Below are 20,787 nucleotides of genomic sequence, written 5' to 3'. Positions count from 1 at the left end.
GAAATAGTGAATTTCGTGTTGAAATCGGTGGAGCGCGGGTCGCGCCCATCGGAGGCGCAGGTGCGCTCAAAACACTGGAGGTCACAGCGCATGTCGCGCCCATCTGAGGCGCAGGTGCGCTCAAAGCGTAAAAGAGAAAAAAAAATATCCCTTTTTCTCTAGAACTTCCTCTTTTGAGGCAAGACCTTTGATGAATTACCAACAACAATATCATTTATTTCTAGCATAGGAGAAAGTATATAGAGACCATTTTCTAAAGTACCAGAGGCAATAAACTTTCCATTTAGTCTGATTACAACCTTTGAATCAAACGATGTGGAATATCCTGACTTATTAAGTGCAGATACATAAACTAAATTTCTCCTTATCTCTGGAACATAGTAACAGTCTTCTAAAACCAACATTTTCTCACCTAATGCTAAACAATAAACTCCTACCGATACTGCGGCAACCTTTGCCTTTGTACCTAGTGTCAAGTACACCTCTCCTTCATTCAACCTTTTTGTTTCCTGAAACCCATGTAATATATTACAAACGTGGTGAGTGGCCCCTAAGTCCACACACCAGGTGTCAGAAGGAAAAACTAGCAAATTGGTTTCAAGAATAAAGGATTGCATACATACTTTATCTATTTGTTTCAAAAACAGATACTCCCTACAATTCCGCTTCCAATGACTAGGCTTTTCACAATGGTAACAATTACCCCTCTGTTTTAGCCCAACTTTCAGCAGTCAAGATAGATGCTAAGGGATTGAGAATAGATTGTGACATATCTGGAACATTTACATATACATAAAAAATTATTATAATGCATTTAATATTGGTTTTGGGAATTTAATAAACCAATTACCTGCTTATATAATAAAAATACAACACCCTCCATATTGTATTAATAAGACAAATATAAGCAATGGAAACCTAATACTTATGAATAATCTCTTATCCGTAGGGCATCAAAATTATTCAACTTAATCAGGCGAGTTCTACTAGACCCATCAATTTTACATACATGCATGTAATATGATTTCTATTATTATTCCTTTTGCTACTAAAACATAATTACACAAACCGTAGGGTTGTCAACTATATTTCAGCCAAGTGTACCATCATCATAATTCATTAATGTAACCGTGAGATAATGAATCCGTAAGGGAAAACACTCTCACTAGCCATATATGAATTTTTCTTCTTATGAATAGACAATAGACAAAAATATTTTAGCATGCAATTAATTTATCCGTAGAGATCATATTAATCACATCTAAAAATATAATTCCTATTGAATTGATAACGGTGTAGCAAGGGATTCAATTCGTAAATTAAATGTCTTTACCACTTGCTTTATATAAACCGAGGGTATTAACAATAAATATTCAACGTTAAGACAATGACTTCTTTCTACTTTTCTTTTTAACATACTATGCATCTCATGCCATGAATAAGTACTGTACTTATCGAGTAAGCTTTAGTAGCAAACTTCCAAATTTAGAAGTGCACATGTTTCTTTCACGTACCACTTAATCAGTTATAACCATGTCTACTTTCCAAGCCTCAAAATCTTTATAAGCATCTCATGTGTCAGAAGACAAAAATGTCCAGCAGCTATATTCTTTTCAAAAAAAAACTCGTTCTTTACTTAGCATGTGGTCCGTAAAAAACAAAGAGGAGCACATGTCATGCAAAGAAATCTTAACAGAAGTACAAAGTGTTAAAGGTACGTCCTTCTTTATATTGTTAGTAGCAACTAACAAAGTTAAAGTTGTTCCCATTTTATTTTATTTTTTTTGCTACAGCAGGTTTCGAAAAAAAAAAAATCTCATTCTTCACATGGTTATGCTTATAAAATATATGAATTAGTACATGTGGTCTTATAAGCACCTATTGTCTTACATCAAAGAACTTTATGCAAAGCATCTTATGTGAACAATACTTTATAGGATAAAACAGATACTGTAAAAATCTTCAATTTACACATGTAACCGAAATCAACATATCATTGCCATATATAAAAAAAGAGATATTTAGACTTTGGTACCACTTTTTAGTATGATATTAGGAAATAGTACCACTTTTCAAAAAAATTAGGAAATAGTACCACTTTTTTTCTTGACCGTCAGTTGACCGAGTTGACCACAGTTAAACTGGCAGTATTTTCAATATGGTGACATTACCCTTCTCGTGCCTCTCACGTGTTTGATGTAATTAGGTTTTGGTACCACTTTTGAAGGTGTCCCAGACACCACGTGTTACAATCTTAGTGGTTGCGCGATGTATTGTAATCTTGGCCGTTAGTTTGGTTTTTCGTTGATCCCGATGAATTAAGGAGGGAAACTCCCACTGGACATAAAATGTGTTAGTTAGGCTTTGGTACCACTCTATCCGTAAACATCTTCGTCGTCTCTCTCTCACTCATTCACTCACTCTCTAACACTTAGTCTCTAACATTTCTCATTCACTCACTCTCTAACACTTAGTCTCCCATCATTATCCCTCTTCAATTTCGTCGTCAATATTGAGGATGGTTATCGTGGGCTTCACAAACCGTTGAACAGAACTGATCGTGGTGATATTTGAACTGATCGTGGGTCTTGATCATTGGATATCCATTATTTGCCGTTGTTAAAGGTTAGGTTAGTTTTAATGCTTAGCTTTTTAGTTGTTTTGGTAATAAAAATCATGTTTTTATATTAAATTGCATAATGTAAGATGAAAAATCACGTTTTTATTTGAATCACGTATGTTAGATTTTATTTCATTTACTAAAACTCCAACACATATATAAAGTAAAAGGACACATTACTTTCCTTTGTTTGTTAATCAATGCTTCCACAACTTCGTGTAGAGTTTGTTGCATGCATGTTGTTGCACCCTTGTTGCATACGTCATAAATTTGTACTAAAAACTAAATTTACATTAAAAAGTATGACTATAACCTAATTGATAATTACCAGCATTTGGAATTTGGGGGTTCTGTTTGTGATTGTATGTGTATAACCCTTTGTTTTGCAGTGAACTATGGGTGATCCTAAATTGGTGTTAGGCTTGAAAGAATTTGTCATTCATTATGATGGTGGTTGGGGAAAACTCAAAGCTGGTGAAATTAGGGGCAGTGATTACAATGGTGGTGAGAAAGTGGTAATCGAAATGGATAGGCATGAATTTTGTTTGGAATATTTGAAGACGGATGTGGAAGAATTGGTTGGTGAAGGAGTTATATATATACCAGATTGATTGTATAATTGATGGATTTATGTGTAAGATAACACATGATATACATATGACGCATATATGGGATGAGCTTCAGCCTGAGGAAGACAAGAAATACCATTTATATGTGTCTCAACCTCCAACACCCAAAACAGAAACCATAAACCCCAAATCAATTCCCACTACTTCAGTTCCCTCTCAAAACCCTAAATCAACTCCCTTTGAAAAGACTAAACCCGGTTGGCTTTCGGAAAATAAAACCTAAACCTAAACCTGTAAGAAAGTCTGCAAGGCTTAACATACTAATTACTAAACCAGTGTTAGGACCTAATGGAAAGCCAATGGTCCTTGAGATTTCTGATTACTACAACAAAAGGGGTTTTTTGCAGCGCACCCTTTTGCAACGCCAAAAAATTGTTGCTAAAAGTCACTAGTTGCAACGCTGTATGGGGCTGCAAAAAGTTTGGCGTACTATTGTGCATGAAGCCAGGGATTTATCTATTGCAACGCCTCTTGCGTGGCAAATGGATTTAAATATATTTAATAAAAAAAAGAATATGCAATTTTTCTAGAGGGCCTTAAGCATTTACAATGTTCTCGGCGCTGGTAAAGTTAATTTGATCTTTTGCAACGTCCCTTGCGTTGTAACAAATGTTTTATGAATGATTTATCTAATTTAGTATAATCTTTGTTGCGATGCCAGTGGTATTGCTAATGGGCATTTTTAAGCGGGTCATAAAAGTTTGGAATTGGAACTGATTGGCGGGCCTCGAACCAAAAACTAAAATGTGAAAGCCCTAAAATAATGACTTTCTCTTTCTCTGACTTTCCCTTCAGCCACCCAGCAACTTTTCTAACCACTCTCTCACAACAACCATCGCAATAAGGTTTAACTTTTGCTTACTCATCCACATCCGACCGAGCTTTGATTTTCAAGGTTGGTTCTCTTATTAGGGCTTAATTAGTTTTTTTTTTTTGGTTCTCTTTAGGTTTACTCTACAAGCTAATTTTCTTGGTTGTATAAAACTGGAATTACTACTCGAAAAAAGAAAAAAATTAATCTTCAATTTTTAAGGTTGGGTATTATTTTTTCCCCCTTTTGTATTCCTTTAGATTTTAGGTTGTTTTTCCTTAATTTGTTTCAATTGCTTACCGAAGTAATTTGGTTTCAGGAAATGGAATAAAGTTTGGTTTAGGTGTTGGATTAGTCAAAGCTTCAACTTTTGGTTAATCTCCCCCTCACGTTGGTTAGTTTTCTTCAGTTTGTTTAGGTCTTCTGTTGTTGGATTTTGGTTGCATTGACTTCGACAAGTGATTCAAGTATTCTTCTTGTTTATTTGTTTCGTTTGTAATTACTGTACATTTTGAATTCTATTGCATATTGAAAAATTGAATATTTTATTTTCTTATCTGGAACTTGTGTAATGGGATGTGCTTGATATATATGTAAGGGGGTGTGAAAAGTTCAATCAATTCCATTACGTTTACTGACTGCTGAGTGGCGGTTTTCTCTCATCCCCTTTGTCATAGAAATATTGTATCATGATGGAATGCCGAGTTTATGATTCTAGTCTTGCAAGTGTTAGTCGATAGTTTGTTAATTCGCTTATGATTTCCTTGGCAGAATAAAGAATTGTTTGGAGGCCTTAAAGCTACTGTCTCACTTGGTCAAGTCTATTCAAATGTCTGCTATTCTTTTTCATCTTTGGGATTCTATGTGTTTGTGTGTCTACTCACATTTTAGCTTGTGACTATATGGTTAATTCATGTTCCTTAAGATGAATTTATGTATGTAAGGATATAGTACTAGTGTTGGTGCTCTTAAAATACGTTGATCGAAGGGAATAAATAGACATCGCTGGATTTTTTTTCTTTTCTTTTTTTCATTTGGAATTTATCTTGTGAGGTGTCCTACTAAACTGATGCTTGATATTGGACAAAACTTACAACCTTTTTTAATCTTTAGGATTCCCTATTTCCAATTTTCCCTTGTTCATTGCCTCAAAATGATAGTAACTTTATGGGTATGCCTGTGTTTGGGTGATAGCTAGTAAGTATAACTAATAATAGAAACTGACAATCCAAAAACGTTTCCTACAATGGTCAATTCATAATCTTGTAATATATATGAGGAATAATACTATCATTGTCTGCCAGCATATTGTTTCTTTTGAAGTAAACAGTTGCTTCTAAACTAGGACAGTAACTTGATTGGATATGTCAGGGTAATGAAAGAGTGATACTACCCTTTCCTTTCTCCAAGTGATCTGTATTAATGTGAGTATGGTGCTTACCAGGATTGTACCATGCAATAATAAATTTTCTTATTGATAAATTTGTGTTTGTTTACGATGTAAGTTTTGGGTATTCTGTTTTTTAGTGTAATAATAATTTACTATACCAAATTGATGCATTATTAGGTTTATATTTAGATAAGTGACTGAACATTACCTTAGGTTCCTACTACCATTATTCAATCATTACCATCGAAAATATCGTATATGCATCACAATATATGTTTATCTTTATTAGATCATAATAGTGTATGTATAACATCCTAGACACCTAGTATATACTCTATGGAAGGTTGATTTTTTGAGGTTTTCTGTTTTGGAGCTTAACTAAATGGAATAATGGGTGAATAATGGGTGCACTACTTTTTGTTATGGGTTGTGTTTGATGCATATATTGTCTGTCTTTCAGGCCAAAAGTCCTAGAAGTGCCATGTCTTTGCTAGATAGACCAATAGTACTATTTTAGCCTGAGCACGGCTAACTAAAATGAAGGTTAAATGTATGTCACATTGCAGGACATGTTCGAGGAGAAGAGAAGCATATTGGAACCAACAGGGGTGCTTGTTATAGCTGGAGCAGAAGTGTATTGCAAATACTATGGCCTCAAGAATGAAACTGTTGTTGCAATAGCTAGTGGGGCAAAGATGAACTTCTCTACACTGAAATTGGTAGCTAAAGTTGCTGACATTGGTAGGCAGAGAGAGGCTGTCCTATCTACTTGCATGACAGAGGAGCCAGGGAGCTTTAAACGGTTTTGTGAACTGGTATTTTATATTTGATCTTTTCCGGTTAGTAACAACTTGTCTTTACTGGCTCTGAACTCTCTTCCCATTACCAGGTAGGTCCGCAGATGAATATTACCGAGTTTAAATACAGATGTGATGGTACAGACAAAGCTATTGTGTTGTATAGGCAAGTATTTCACACTCATTAGAAAGGGAAGCTAAATGCAGCAATCGCTCTAACAATTTTCACTTGTCATTTATTGAGTACATTTACCCTGTTTATATCCATTCTAGTATCGCACAACTATTGATCTTGTCCCCTATCTTATGTTAATTTTTTGTGCATCTGTTTTGCAGTGTCAGACTTCATACGATATCTAAGCTTACAACACTGGTGAACCGGATGGAATACTCCCAACTTGAAATAGAAAGTTACACATCAAATGGTTTGGTTAAAGAGCACCTCCGGTATCTGGTAACCTTTTATACTTCTTTTAGAAGTTTAACTATGTATACTCTCTCTCTATGGCTTCATAATTAGAAATATATATGTTTGACAAATAATATTCTGCAATGAAAATGTCCTTGCCATAATGAGTAACATTAGAAGACTAGAAGTCTATATCCTTGCTCAGGACTAAACACGAAGTTGGTCTAAATTATAATGTTTCATCTTTCCCATGAATTATAACTTTGATGCACGAGTTTATAAAGTTATTGCCTTAGGAACCCTGATACAACTTTTACACAAATGTATGTAAAATTTGTCAATTGGTTAGGAAATGAGGAAAAGAGAATTTTTAGAATTCATTCTATTTATCGTTAAGATTTTCAAGAACTAATTATTAATATCTAACCTTACACTGCATTCAATGGATGGGCTTTCACCCTCCCTTGAACCATGCTAGTGTTACTTGATGGAATAAATTAGTGTTCCTAAATAAATCTTACTTGCTTTTACCATTGTACTTTAATTTCATATACTTATGCCTAGTTTAAACTTATAGGACCAGAAGCGACAACTTAAATATGAGTCTGAAGTAGAAAGTGATGTGCTAAGACTGAAGATGAAATTTTTAGTATGGTATTGGGTGTAAGCTATAACTAGAACTATCCTAGAGTCAACTGTAACATGTAACAGGTTGATTTCCTTCACTTCTATTGTATTTCTATATTTTTGTATTGATAATCAATATGAAACTTATTGTTTGTACCTCTCCCTATGATTTTATTAACTTCTCCTGCTTGTAACAGCTGAATTTGATGAGGCATAATGACGAGATGAATTGATATGAATAGTAAATGAGACTTGTAACAAGCAAGAATTGGGTGGTCCAGTTTAGATATAGCTTGTCTATTATAGGAGCATGTGTTTGAGTTGGTAAAGAGAGTTTCACATGCATTGTTCACTTGAGTGTGTATTAGGTTTATTAATAATGTTTTAATTAAATATCCTTATGTGACTCTTTTTCATTCATTTTACCAGATTGGTCGAAAGAAAGTAGTAGATTGATGAAGAAACTTCGGGTGGATGCTGCTCGGATCATCATATTATAGAGCAATTTTAGTTTTGTGTAATTTGTCTAAATTTAATTAATCGTCGTTAAGATATGTGAGACGATGTTTTCGCAAAAAATAATTAAGTGGATTCTTTAAAATATTTTGTAATGAATGATTTTAGTTAATGAAATGCATTTTGTTTTGATTTATGTTGAATTGTTACGTGGTTATTGTTTTCTATATAAATTGTATTTGGCAAGGATTGTACATATACATGAATTACACCATTTGCCATGCTAAATGCGTCGCCAATGAAGCAGGTGTTTTAATCCTATATCATTAGCAACAATTATGGTGTGGCTAAAAACTTTGATTGCATAGTAGGAAGTTGTACATTAAAGACACCTTTTACGCATCTGATGTGCAACTAAATATTCGTACTTTCTGCAACGCCAACAATGTAGCAAAATGTTTGTCTTTTGCGACGCTCAGTAGTGCAGCTAAAGGGGTAACTATTGCGACGCCATTGTCATCGGTACAAGCTCTCTCTTGCAACGCCATGCGTTGCAAATAGTTTGAAATAATTTTACAATTAATTTATTTTCGAAGAGGGAAGTAGCAACGACAATAGTGTATTAGCAATGCCAAATGGCGTGGTAACAAATGAGGATCTTTTGCAACGCCACTTTTGGCGTTGCATTGGAGTATTTGTGACCCACTTTTTAGCAGCGCCTTTGCAACACCCTGTTTGGCGTTGCAATTGGTCTATTACAACGCTTTTCAAGACTTTTAGCAACAGTATATGGCGTTGCAGATGAGGCCTTCTGTTGTAGCGTATATATGACAAGAGTGAAGAAGATGCTCATGATGAAGTAAATATCTCAGAGGACCCTATCTTAGAAGATGTTGTTCATGAAGGCAATAGTAAAGAAGATGTTGTGATGCCAGATAGTAATGTGATAGAGTCTCAGTTAGATCCCATAGATCATGACTTCTATACTCAGAATATTCATGCCTATATTGAAGAATTGGAGGCTTATGTAGATGATCAGATGGTTGATAATACCCTTGATAATAGTGATGTAATTGGGGATTTAAATGTTGGTGATGGGGGAAATGATATACTAAAGAACCTGGATGTTGGTGGTGATAGGGGAAGTGACACTGAAGATGATCAGTATAAGTATGGTGATAGGTTTGAACCTGTGTTTAGCAATAAGAAGGATACATGCTATAATTGTTGTGAAAGTGATGATGCAGATTATGATTACATTCCTACAGATAGTGATTGCTCAGATAATGAGTTAGATAAAGACATTGATCCAATTGTGGTGGATGAAGAAGTTAAAAATTTGGAAGAAGAAATACAAGGTACTGAGTTGGGCAATGTTGTGAAGTTAAATAGAAACATTTATGAGGTAGAGGAGATAGCAAAGGTTGCAGACCTAGTGGTGGAAGAGTTTGGGATATGTGAGTTGAAGCCTAGGATGTCATGGGCTACTGTTGATGTTTGTAGGGACTTCTTCAAAACAATGGCAATCAAGCATAAGTTCAGTACCAAGCAAGTGAGAAATGACAGACTTAGACTTGAGTTGCAGTGTAAAGTTCCTGACTGTGATTGGGCTATAATAGCTAGTGTTACTAAAAAAGATAATCACGTACACATTCATCCTCAGGAGTTACAATGATGAACATACATGTCAAGCAGATGAGAAGAACCTGAACACACATGCTAGAGCACCATGGGTTGTTAAAGCACTTTTAGAAAGAATGAGAGACCATCCTGATTACAGGCCAAAGGATATAATGAAGGAGATGTTTTCACAGTTTGGAATTAACATATCCTACTGAACTGCTTGGAAAGCTAGAATGCAAATGCTTGAAGCAATCCATGGAAATTATGAGAATGGTTACAAACTAGTCCCAGAAATGTGTAGGCAGATTATGAGAAGAAACCCAGGTAGTATTTCCAAATACTTTGTGAACCAAGACAGTCATAATTTGATTGTTGTTCTGGTTGCATTCAAGGCATCACTAGATGGGTGGAGGAATGGGTGTAGGCCAATAGTTGGTCTTGATGGTTGTTTTCTCAAAGGCAAGTATGGAGGGTGTTGTTTGATAGCTATAGGACTTGATGCCATGAATGGAATTTTCCCTCTTGGTATCTACATATGCAAAGCAGAGAACAAGGATACATGGAGGCAATTTTTATGTGAGATGAAGTCACATTTAGACATACATAAGGACAAGCTGACATTCATGAGTGACAAACAAAAGGGATTATTAGCTAGTGTAGCTGAGTACTTTCCAGACTCAAATCACAGGTACATGCTCTTAATACATATGATGTGAAGTCTTAATACATGTTTTATGATGTGAAGTTTTATAATATTGACATAGTTTGACTGATGTGAAGTTTGATACATATGTGGAGTTTGATACATAATTTTATGATGTGACTGATGTCTTAATACATATGATGTGAAGTTTGACTGATTGGTGCATATGTTGTTGTAGATACTGCTTCAGACACATGTACCAAAACTTTAAAAAAACTTTCCGTGGTGAGTTGTTGGAGAATCTGGCTTGGGGAGCAGCAGAGGCATACAAGGTACAAGAATTTACAAGGATATTGGGTGTTATTAACAAAACTGATAGCAAAGCTTTGGATTGGTTGGACAGGGAGCCAAGGAGTTGTTGGGCTTATGCACACTTTGATTGGGCAACAAAGTGTGAGCCTTTCAATTCATGGATACTTCACATAAGAGATAAACCCTGTGTTCGTTTTATTGACCAATACATCCTAGATTTATTGAATTTGATGTATACCAGAAGAGAGCTTTCTATGGAGTTACTTGGGAGTGATGTTGTTCCAAATATGTTGTTCATGATAAAGAAAAGGGAGATGAGGTACAATTGGTGTGAGGTAAGGGTTGTAAGTGATACTGAATACTTAGTAGTGAATACCAAGAAAGGGTCAAGGTACTCAGTTGACTTAGTGAAGCTTGAATGCACATGTATTGAGTGGCAACTGTCTGGAGTACCTTGTGTACATGGAATTGCTGTCATCAGACAAAGGAGGGGGGATAAGAAGCCTAGGTAAGATACTTGTTTTTCTCTTTTAATTAAATAATTTCCTATTTACAATGTTTACATTAATTTACTATTTACTATGTTGGCAGATATTGTAGTCCATACTTCAGTGTTGAGGCTTTTAGACAAACTTATTCAAATTACCTTTACCCACTTGATAACATTGAGGAATGGCCAGAAATAGTAAGTCAACTAGATTCCCTAATTTATGTACTCTTTACCCTTTATTATAAGTACACTTGATAACTTAATATTGATGTTGGTACTATTTCTCTTAACAGGAGGATCCTGAAGAGTTGGTCCTGCCTCCTGAACAAACTAGAAAGGCATGAAGGCCAAGAAAACAGAGAATCAGGGGAGAAGATGAACCAACCAAAACAAAAAGGAAATGCAAAAAATGTGGAGAACTTGGTCACAATGCAATCACATGTGCACTAAGACAGAATGACCAATATGGAAAGAACTCAAAGAAAAGTAAGGGTAAGTTTAATTCAATATTTTGTGGATGTATATGTTTTGTGGATGTATATGTTATATTAATTGAACTATTTCAGTGCAAGATGAAGCAACATCTGGACATCAAGTACCAGTGCAACAACAAGAAGCCCCAGTACAACCACAACCTCCAAGTCCCAGAGGAAGAGCATCACAACAGCAACAAGAACAAGTTCAAGAGCAAGCAGCAGCCCCAGTGCAAAGAGGGAGAAGAGGATCAAGAGGTAAGGCCAGAGGAGGAAAAGCAGCATAACAGCAACAAGAACTAGTTTAAGAGCAAGTAGCAGCCCCAGTGCAAAAGAGAGGGAGAGGAGGAGCAAGGACCAGGGGAGGGAGAGGAGCAAGGACCAGGGGAGAGATAGGAGTTAGAGGAGGAGGAGAAACACCTTCAACTCCTCCAAGAAATGCAAGTACATCAGCATCAACAGAAGAGCCACTTAGCCAGACACAGTAGTTGGTAAGTTATTGCTTGCATATTTTGGTGCTTTTTTGCATGTTTTGCTTGTTTTGGATCATGGTTATGCTTATGATGTCACAAACAAATGGGATGTGATGTCAGAAACAAATGGTTGTGTTATGTGTCCCTTATGTGTTATTGTAATCTAATACTTGTGTTATGTGTTATGTGTTTATGTCCCTTATGTGTTATAGAACCCAGTACTTGTGTTTGTGTGTCCCCATCTATTTTAATGGAATCCAGTATTTAAGACATGTGTCCTTATGTGTTTATGTACTAATTTTATATATTTGTTTTGCTATTGTTTTGTCTTACATGTGTCCTTATTGTTTTGTTTAAGACATGTGTCCTTATGTGGGTACTCTTGTTTTGTTTACATATGCACTTGTTTGAATATCCAGTCCTTGTACTTTGAAGTCCTTATTTGTTTGAAAAGTACACCTTGGATTCTAGCAGTATATCCCCTTATGTCTTGGTAGTTGTAGTATTTAAGTCCACCTAGTTGTAGTCTTTAGGGTACCCTAGTCTTTAAGACCCAGTATTTAAGTTACCCTAGTTAAACCTTCTTCAACCAACTCATTAAATGATTTAGCCTATAAAACCACAACCCTAAACACTCAGTCCTCCACACACAAGACTCAAGTATAGAACATCAATACTGAAGACTGAAATGGCTAGGAGAAAGCAAACATCCATGGGGAAGGGAAAAGAAGTTGCAGTAGAGTCACCTATACCTTATCCTCATTTATATAAAAGTGGGTATAACAACTTTGGGGCTCAAGGAAGAAAGATTTGCAAGGACTTCATAGATGAACATCCAGGCTGCACACAAGATGAGGTCCGCCAATATTTAAGTGTTGTGGAAGGGAGTAAGGCTTTAGAGAAGAGCAAAGCTACATTGGAGAAAAGCAAGATTACTTTGGAGAAGAATAAGAAGAGCAAGGCTACTTTGCTGGAGAAGAACAAAAAGGCTGCAATTAGAGTCGTGGTGCAAGGTTTAAGGGCTGCTTCAGCTTAAATTGTAGGGACTTCTATGTTTAGCTTGTTTCTAGGGTCCCTTGTTTCTGTCTTTTGGTTCAATGATTAGGTTTGGTTATGTGTTTTGCTACTTTGTTATCTAGCTAGGTTCATGTTTGTTTATGTGTCTAGGTTTAGGTTTGCTACTTCTATGATTAGGTTTGTTTATGTGTCTTTGAAGTATTATGGTTAGTGTTGCAGTATTATGGTTTGGTTTGAAGTATTATGATTAGTGTTCATGTTACAGTAAGATGGTTTGTTTAAGATGGTTAGTGTTGCAGATTTGTTGTTCATGTGTTCATGTTGCAGATTTGTTTATGGTTTAGTTTGCTGTTTTATCTCATTTGAATTTGTTGCAGATATATCTTGTTAGGGTTTATAGGAACTTCACTTTTATAGGAATTTGAACTTCACTTTTATATTATTAGAAAAAAACCATTACATGATCACACACCATCACTTAGGATAATCAACAACACACAGTTGATTACCACACTCCATCACTTAGGATAATCAACAACACACAGCTGATTACCATACACTTCACAATCTAGTACAAGAGTAGTATTCTTCTCAGTAGGCACCATTGGCTGGTTGGGAGCACTGTAAATCATCTCCTTATGGAAGCACCCTACCCAGTCACATGAAAGCCACATTTGAACTATTTTGCAAGAATCATCAGAACCCTTGTTTAATTTCATAATGCCTCTGCACCTATTGGGGGAATAAGGGGAGCTGCTGTTGCATCTCTTATAAAGGTAGGCACAAGCTAGAGCTGTGTGGCCTTCTTCCTCACCTAGTTGACATATCTGTGAATAGGGATGTAAATATTACCCATGGGTACAGGGCTCCATGGGGATCCGACCCTAATGGGGCGGGTATGGGGGGCACTAAATGGGTATGGGGGCGGGTACGGGGAATCCCCGACTGGTCTTAAGCGGGGATGGGGCGGGTACGGGGAAGGGGGTCCCCGACCCGATTATGTATGTATGATTTTTTTTTCCCCACTTGTATACAAGTTGAACACAAAACCCCTCTTATGGAAAAGTAACCCTCAAACCACTAGACCGAAACCACTTCATGCTATAAAAAATATATTATTGGTTAGATACTTAGACTTAGATATTATTGAGCTAGAATATAGTTTTTGTATTTGCAAATTCAATTTACTACTTATACTATTGTGAAAGCTTATTAGTTTTTATTAAATGATCTAAAATTTTTGAGTAAAATTACTTAGTTAGGTGAGTATGATGAGTACAAGTCATGTTTTATTTATTTTTTATTTATTTTTGTCAAAGTAGGTTAATGGGGAATGGGGCGGGTATGGGGACCCGGTACCCATACGGGGCGGGGATGGGGAATCCCCGACTACTCTCAAGTGGGGATTGGGGCGGGTATGGGGAATAAAATGGAAGTCGGGGATGGGGATGGGGATGTCAAACCCGCCCCCGACCCACCCCATTTACATCCCTATCTGTGAAAAAAATGAATCCAAAAATGAATTAGAAACCGTCAGAATGAATTAGGCTTTAGTACCAATGTATTACTGAAAATTAGGCTTTAGTACCACTATTCTTCCATTACAGTTTAGTTAGTTTAGCAAATACCTCAAGTGCAACAAAACTTGTTACAGGAGCTCCACCCATGGCTTCGTTTATAAGTTTATTTGGCAAAATACTGTTTAAAGATGATTTGCAGAATGGGAAGAAGATGACTTGCAGGAAAAGGGAAGAAGGGTGAATATGACTTGCAAGAGAACTCGATGTTATATGGGTCATAAAACCCCCCAACGACTCTATTCTTTGAACCGTTGGATTAAATTGTGATTTTGACACGTGTTTTTGTCTTTTTCAACAGTATTTTGCCTACTCACGTGATAACCACATTAAGGGTATTGTGGGCATTATGAAAATACAAACAGATTGAAACAGTTTGACTTCGGTCAATTGACAGTCAACTGACAGAAGTGGTACTATTTCCTAATTTTTTTTGAAAAGTGGTACTATTTACTAATATCATACTAAAAAGTGGTACCAAAGTCTAAATATCCCTAAAAAAACGATCAATATATGCTAACCTTAAAATAAAACATGTGATCATATTAACAAAATAATAGATCACGTCAATAACCCATATACATCTTTATCATTCTTTTTTATAGTATGTACTAAAAAAATTGAACCTTTATTACTTAGAACATGCAGATATGAAATTACTATATATCTCATATAAAATTTTCAGATTTGATTATTCTTTTTTAAAGCAAATAAAAAATAGATAATAGCATGACCCGCTCTGATACCAATTGTTGGGATTACTTTAATCCTATATCTTTAACATGCTAATCTATTATTGATCAAAAAAGAAATTAAAAGAAAAATACCTTCAAAGCCGCCGGAATTGGAGATTGACAGTAAATAGAAACTTTCCAAAGCTGAATCCAAATCACTTAGTCTTCAACCTCCTAGTAGTATTCACCACACAACACACCACAAAACACTTTTGTTTTTCTCCTACTTTTAGATGTACTTTTCCTGGAAAGACTAATGGTCCCTTTCTCTAAAAAGTCATTTTCTTATATAGAGAAACTTTGAGAATACGTAAGTGTGTGTGTAGTGGGATTCACTTAGGATTCCAAGTCTTATCTTAAGAGGACAAATCCTTGTCATACAAATACTTATATTTTATATATTAAAACACTTTTAATATATATCTCTTTAATATGGAAAGTGCACATTAACAAATCTATATTTACAATAAGGCCTTTGCAACTTTCAAGAAAGTCTTTTCCTACCATTAATTATATCAAAGTCCCTCCACCTTACTTGTATTCACAATTAAACCATTGGAAATTTGTTCTTCACTGTCACACCCATGTCTAATTGACCCAATTTGGCATTTAACATCAATTGAGCATTAAGAAACTATTTCTTATACCGGCCATGTTTGAGCTCAATTAGTTATGTCATAATTTCCTAATACATAACTCCGTAGAGTGGTGGATCCTTTATTAGAATTCATGATTCAAGACGTCCTACATTCATTACCCAAAATGTCAAGTCTAGTCTATGAATAGACATTACTTTTTAACATCTCAAAGTAATAAATTTGAGACACAATGAATTTTCACAATTCCTCAAGTCTAGGGATTAATTGGTCGAGTGAGATTTGCACACTAACCTTAACAGCGAATTTATAGTGTGTTCTCACTTTGATCCCCTCAGTGTCAGTCATGTGACTACACCAATATACAAACTTAGAGTCATACTCAAATGATTGAGATATCATCATCTTATCATATAGCACTTATGTATATTACAGTCTTATAAGTGAAGCGTCCGACTTCACCCCTAACTGTGAGTATTCTAGATAAATAGATACAATCAAATCTCTCGCATCTGACTCTTCATATGCTTGATTGTTCTAATTCTATTACCTATGGAACTTATGGTTTCATCATATGATATTAGTTCACCCATATGCATAATAATAAGATATGTGTATTTAATTAAACATCTTCATGTATAATCAATAAAAGTTCATTGGCTTTGTAAAGGCCAAATATCCCACTCAATGGGTAATTGGTGAAGATTTTGTTGATAAGTTTAATGATAACTATTTCTCTGCAATAATGTTTTTGGATGGTTGCTTCATTATGGAAAAATTCATTAATCTCTTCACTCAGTCCGACTTCACATGGACTATGCTCATTGCGAGTTTCACTATAAGAGACTTATTCTTGCTTGAGAACCAATTCCCTTTTGTATTTCTAAAAGTGTTGATGAGAATGAGATTCACGGATGATGAAGGGCAAAGGATTATTATTAATTTTATCGAAACCCAGAGTACCCGAAGCAACAGCAGGAAATAATCGGGAACCCTACTTCATCTCCTTGATCTCTACCGGACATGCTTGTTAGGTGTCCATTATGAACATTTACGTTTAACGGAGAAGAATCTAGGTTCAGTCTGTTGGAGTTATCCCTCACATGAGGAGAGAAACAGAGCTGGAGAGAAACGGAGCGAATTCAACATCGAAAATGTCAGAGCGCGCCCGCGGTCATATGAATGGCGACCAGCGCTCGGCACCTCTAGTGTTTAGTGCGACCAGCAGAAAGAAGCGCCCGGCGCCGTGTCTAATTTTCGTAGGTTTCGCTACAGTAACCGCGAAATTTGGTTTTTGGAGATAAAATTCAAAATCAAGGTTTTGGAAAAAAAAACTAACCAAGTCAGAAGGATTGGAATCCAGACTAAAACAAAAGAGAGAGAAACCCAATCTTGAAAGCTATCAAGATTGAGAGATAACCTTTACAGAGATACAACCCTGTAAAGAGATAAGAGTGATCTAGTAAGGTGAGAGACTGAAAGGAGAGATTGTAATCTTCCTTCCCACTTTATAAAGAACTGGCTCTTGTGGAAGTAGGCATTATTGGCCGAACCACGGTAAATCTTTATGTTGTGGTTTGCTTTTACTGCTTTACATTATTATCTAGTGTTAATAGTTGTTTAGCGAGTTGGGCATGTTAGTATAAGTTGTAGTTGATATTTAGATTTTGTCTGGAGTTGAATTGTTTCCATATACGAGTTATCTGTGTAGTGGGGGAACCGATTGGTATTGGTATAATCCCCAACAAGTGGTATCAGAGCCTTGGTTGGAATAGCCTAGGGTGTTATCCGAATCTTGGTCAAAAGGTGTTTGACGAAATTCCTGAGAGAAGATTTGAGGTTAAATAACTTGTAGAGATGGACCATTCAGTGAACACTCGCATGATGAGTCTGAATAGGAAGAACTACACCATCTGAAAAGCCAAGATGGAAGACTTGCTATACTGCAAGGACTTGGCACTTCCCATTGAGAATGAGGGAGTAAAACCGTAAAAGACCCACGAGGCCGAGTGGAAAAATTAAGCTTGACGTAAAGCGATTGGATACATTCGGCCAGTGGATTTGACGGCGGTGTCTTTCACCATGTGTCCCAAGAGACTACTGACGCCGATGCCGTGGAAGAAACTTCGAAGACCTTTATGAGAGGAAGTCGGGTGGAAACAAAGTGCTAGTCGTTAAGAAGTTTGCGCACACGAAGTACCAAGAAGGTTCTTCAATGTCCGAAAGCATCTTAATGAAGTCTGAGAATATCATCAATCGGATGCATTTGATGAAGATCAATTTGGGAGACGAAGTTGAGGCTTTGTTTCTATTAGGCTCTCTACCCGAAAGTTGGGAGACATTAGCGTTTTCTACGCGGGAGCGCCCAAGGATGGAATTGTTACCATGGAGATGGCTACCACGTCTTTGTTGAATGAGGAGACTAGAAGGAGTGCAAGAAGCAGACTCTTCTCACTCGAGAGATCCTTTTCACGAGAAACGGGGAGAGGTCGAAACAGAAAACCATCTCGTTCTAGAGGTGATGGCCAAGTAAATCTAGGGGTGAAGCTAGAACTCCTAAGGGCAGAGAGGCAATGTTACTATTGTGTCACCAAAGGCCACTTCAGGATATGAGTCGCGAGAACACGAAGAGGGATGAGAAGAACCGCGGTACATGAAGACATGGTGCAGAGGAACGGAAACACAGGCAGAGATACTACCGCAATAGTCGATCGACGACCTAGTGGGAATTGTGTCAGATTGTGGTGTGTGCTGTCTTAGTACCTCATGTCAAGATACAGAGTGGGTGATAGATCTGGGGGAGCATCCTATCACGTCACAATCAAGACGGGGATTCTTCACTACTACGGTACCGTGGTGAATATGGTGAAGTAAGGATGGGTAACAGTGGAGTCTCGAAGATTATAGGCATTGGAGATGTTCATGTAGAAACCAATGTCGGTTACACCTTGACACTCAAGGATGTAAGACATGTCCCTGACATACGGTTAAGCCTAATTTCGGCTGGGAAATTAGATGACGATGGCTTTATAAACTCGTTTTGGTAAGGGGGTATGGAAACCGAAAGAGAGGTTCCATTGTAGCAACGGAGGAAAGAAAACTTGCTCTCTTTACAAAAACAGGCTAGTTTGTGTAAAGCGAAGCGTTTAACGCGCGAAGAAGAAGCTTCATCTGACCTGCGGGCACAAGAGAGGCGGTCACACGGGCATAAAAGGGATGGAAGTTCTTGCTAAGCAAAAGGTCGTGCCAGACATTAAAGGTACACATTTAAATAAATGTACTCACTGTTTGGTAGGAAAGCAACACAGGGTGTCTTTCCAAAGATTCCCGTCTCACAGAAAGGACACTGTCCTTGAACTAGTGCAATACGGACTTATGTGGTCCTATGAGAGTAAAGTCCCACGGGGAGTTTCATACTTCTTGACATTCATTGATGATCGTCAAGAAAGATATGGGCCTATAGTCCGAAGACCAAGGATGAAGTACTTGGCGTGTTTGAGAAATTCCACAAAGATGGTGGAAAGAGAGTACAGGAAGTTGTTGAAGTGTATTCGCCGGATAATGGGGGTGAGTACATTGGGCCATTTGAAGAGTATTGCCGAGTCATGGGATTGGTCATGAGCGCACCGCCCCCAAGACACGCGCAACAGAATGGAATAGCGCAGAGAGTGAACCATACTATTGTAGAGAGGATGAGATGCATGCTATCTCACTCTAAGCTACCTAGAAGCTCTTTGGGTAGAAGCAACGCGTCGTCTGGCCCGTGCATGTGATCAACCCGTCGCCGCAAAAGCCTCCGAATAGTGATTATCAGAGAGTATGGTCGGCGAGATGTTGATTATGGATACTTTAGGGTATTTGGGGTGCGGGGCATTTGTGCATATTAGAAGGATGAGAGATCCAAGCTTGATGACAAAGCCAAGCGGTGCATTTTTCTGGGTTATGGAGATGAAAAGTTTGGTTACAAACTCTATGATCCGATTAACAAGAAGGTAATCCGAAGTCGAGATGTGGTGTTCTTAGAAGACCAAACCATAGCGGACTTTGAGGAGGGTGAGAAGTTTCTGAGGCTTTCACCAATGATCTTGTTGATTGAAACGGAAGTTCCTCTTTGTGGAGCGTCGCGAGAAGGCATTGAGAATGCAGAGAACCATGAGTTTGAAGCTCATGATGAGAATCCTATTGCTCATGATGGGATAGAACCTATTGGTATAGAAGATGCGGATGAGATGCATGAACCACCACCGTGAGCAAGCAGCGAAGTGCAACCTCACGAGGCACCGGCCAGATGGGGCAAGGAGGTCCGACAGAGGGAGACTAGCTTCAACCGGTATCCACCACATACGTCACGCGTGCTACTATCGGATGGTGGAGAACATGTACTATCAAGAATCACTTGAAGGTACAGACAAAGAAAAGTGGTTGAAGGTCATGCATGACGAGATGGATTCTTTGCATAAGAATCACACTTATGAGTTAGTTTAGAAACCCACAGGGAGAAAAGTTCTCAAGAATAAGTGGATATACAAAGTCAAGCATGGGGAGAACAATCCTCACCCAAGGCACAAAGCTCGCCTTGTTGTGAAGGGATTGGTCAAAGGAAAGGGATTGACTTTGATGAGATTTTTCTCTCTGTAGTGAAGATGACTTCTATCCAGGGTGGTATTGGGTATGGCGCAAGTATGAACATAGAGGTTGAGTAGCTAGATGTTAAGGCGACTTTTCTTCATGGAGACCTTGAAGAAGATGTCTACATGGACCAACCCGAGAGGGTTTGAGGTCAAAGGCAAAGGAGCACCTAGTATGCAAAGCCGATGAAAAGAGCTTGTATGGGTTGAAGCAAGCACCGAGACAATGGTACATAAAGTTTGACTCCTTTATGGCGAAGCAAGGATACAAGAAGTCCGCTTCCGATCATTGTCGCGTTTGTTCGAGAGATTTCGGATGGGGATTTCATTTCATTTGCTATTGCGTATGTGGATGATATGTTGATAGTTGGCCCAAACATCAACAAGATATCCAATTTGAAGAAAGACTTGAGTAAGTCCTTTAAGATGAAGATTTTGGGTCAAGCAAAGCAGATACTTGGGATCGCGGATCACTCGTGATG

General features: G+C 37.4%; 2 protein-coding genes across 4 annotated transcripts; both read left to right on the top strand.

Moving 5' to 3' along the window:
- Positions 1-3,971: 3,971 nt before the first annotated feature.
- Positions 3,972-7,935, top strand: LOC147484453 (threonine dehydratase biosynthetic, chloroplastic-like). Of its 3 annotated transcripts, XM_086580971.1 has the most exons (7): positions 4,005-4,144; positions 4,380-4,454; positions 4,832-4,891; positions 6,017-6,265; positions 6,340-6,413; positions 6,584-6,701; positions 7,713-7,935. In XM_086580971.1, the coding sequence occupies exons 4-7, from the start codon at positions 6,020-6,022 to the stop codon at positions 7,737-7,739; spliced, it is 465 nt and encodes a 154-aa protein (XP_086437097.1). In that variant the 5' UTR covers positions 4,005-4,144; positions 4,380-4,454; positions 4,832-4,891; positions 6,017-6,019; the 3' UTR covers positions 7,740-7,935. The 3 variants fall into 3 exon arrangements, with proteins under 3 accessions (XP_086437095.1, XP_086437097.1, XP_086437096.1); XM_086580969.1 differs by lacking the exon at positions 4,832-4,891 and having other exon boundaries at positions 3,972-4,144; XM_086580970.1 differs by lacking the exon at positions 4,832-4,891 and having other exon boundaries at positions 4,380-4,527.
- Positions 7,936-9,595: 1,660 nt separating this feature from the next.
- On the top strand, positions 9,596-11,583 carry LOC147484452 (uncharacterized). The gene is made up of 5 exons (XM_086579752.1): positions 9,596-10,050; positions 10,244-10,825; positions 10,909-11,002; positions 11,101-11,145; positions 11,374-11,583. The coding sequence occupies exons 1-5, from the start codon at positions 9,596-9,598 to the stop codon at positions 11,581-11,583; spliced, it is 1,386 nt and encodes a 461-aa protein (XP_086435878.1).
- The last annotated feature ends 9,204 nt before the right edge of the window (positions 11,584-20,787 follow it).

This window comes from Coptis chinensis, chromosome 8, assembly GCF_015680905.1.
Source record: "Coptis chinensis isolate HL-2020 chromosome 8, ASM1568090v1, whole genome shotgun sequence".
Classification (NCBI taxonomy): domain Eukaryota; kingdom Viridiplantae; phylum Streptophyta; class Magnoliopsida; order Ranunculales; family Ranunculaceae; genus Coptis; species Coptis chinensis.
Note: the sequence above shows the minus strand (reverse complement) of the source record. Positions and strands in the feature narration are given on the sequence as shown.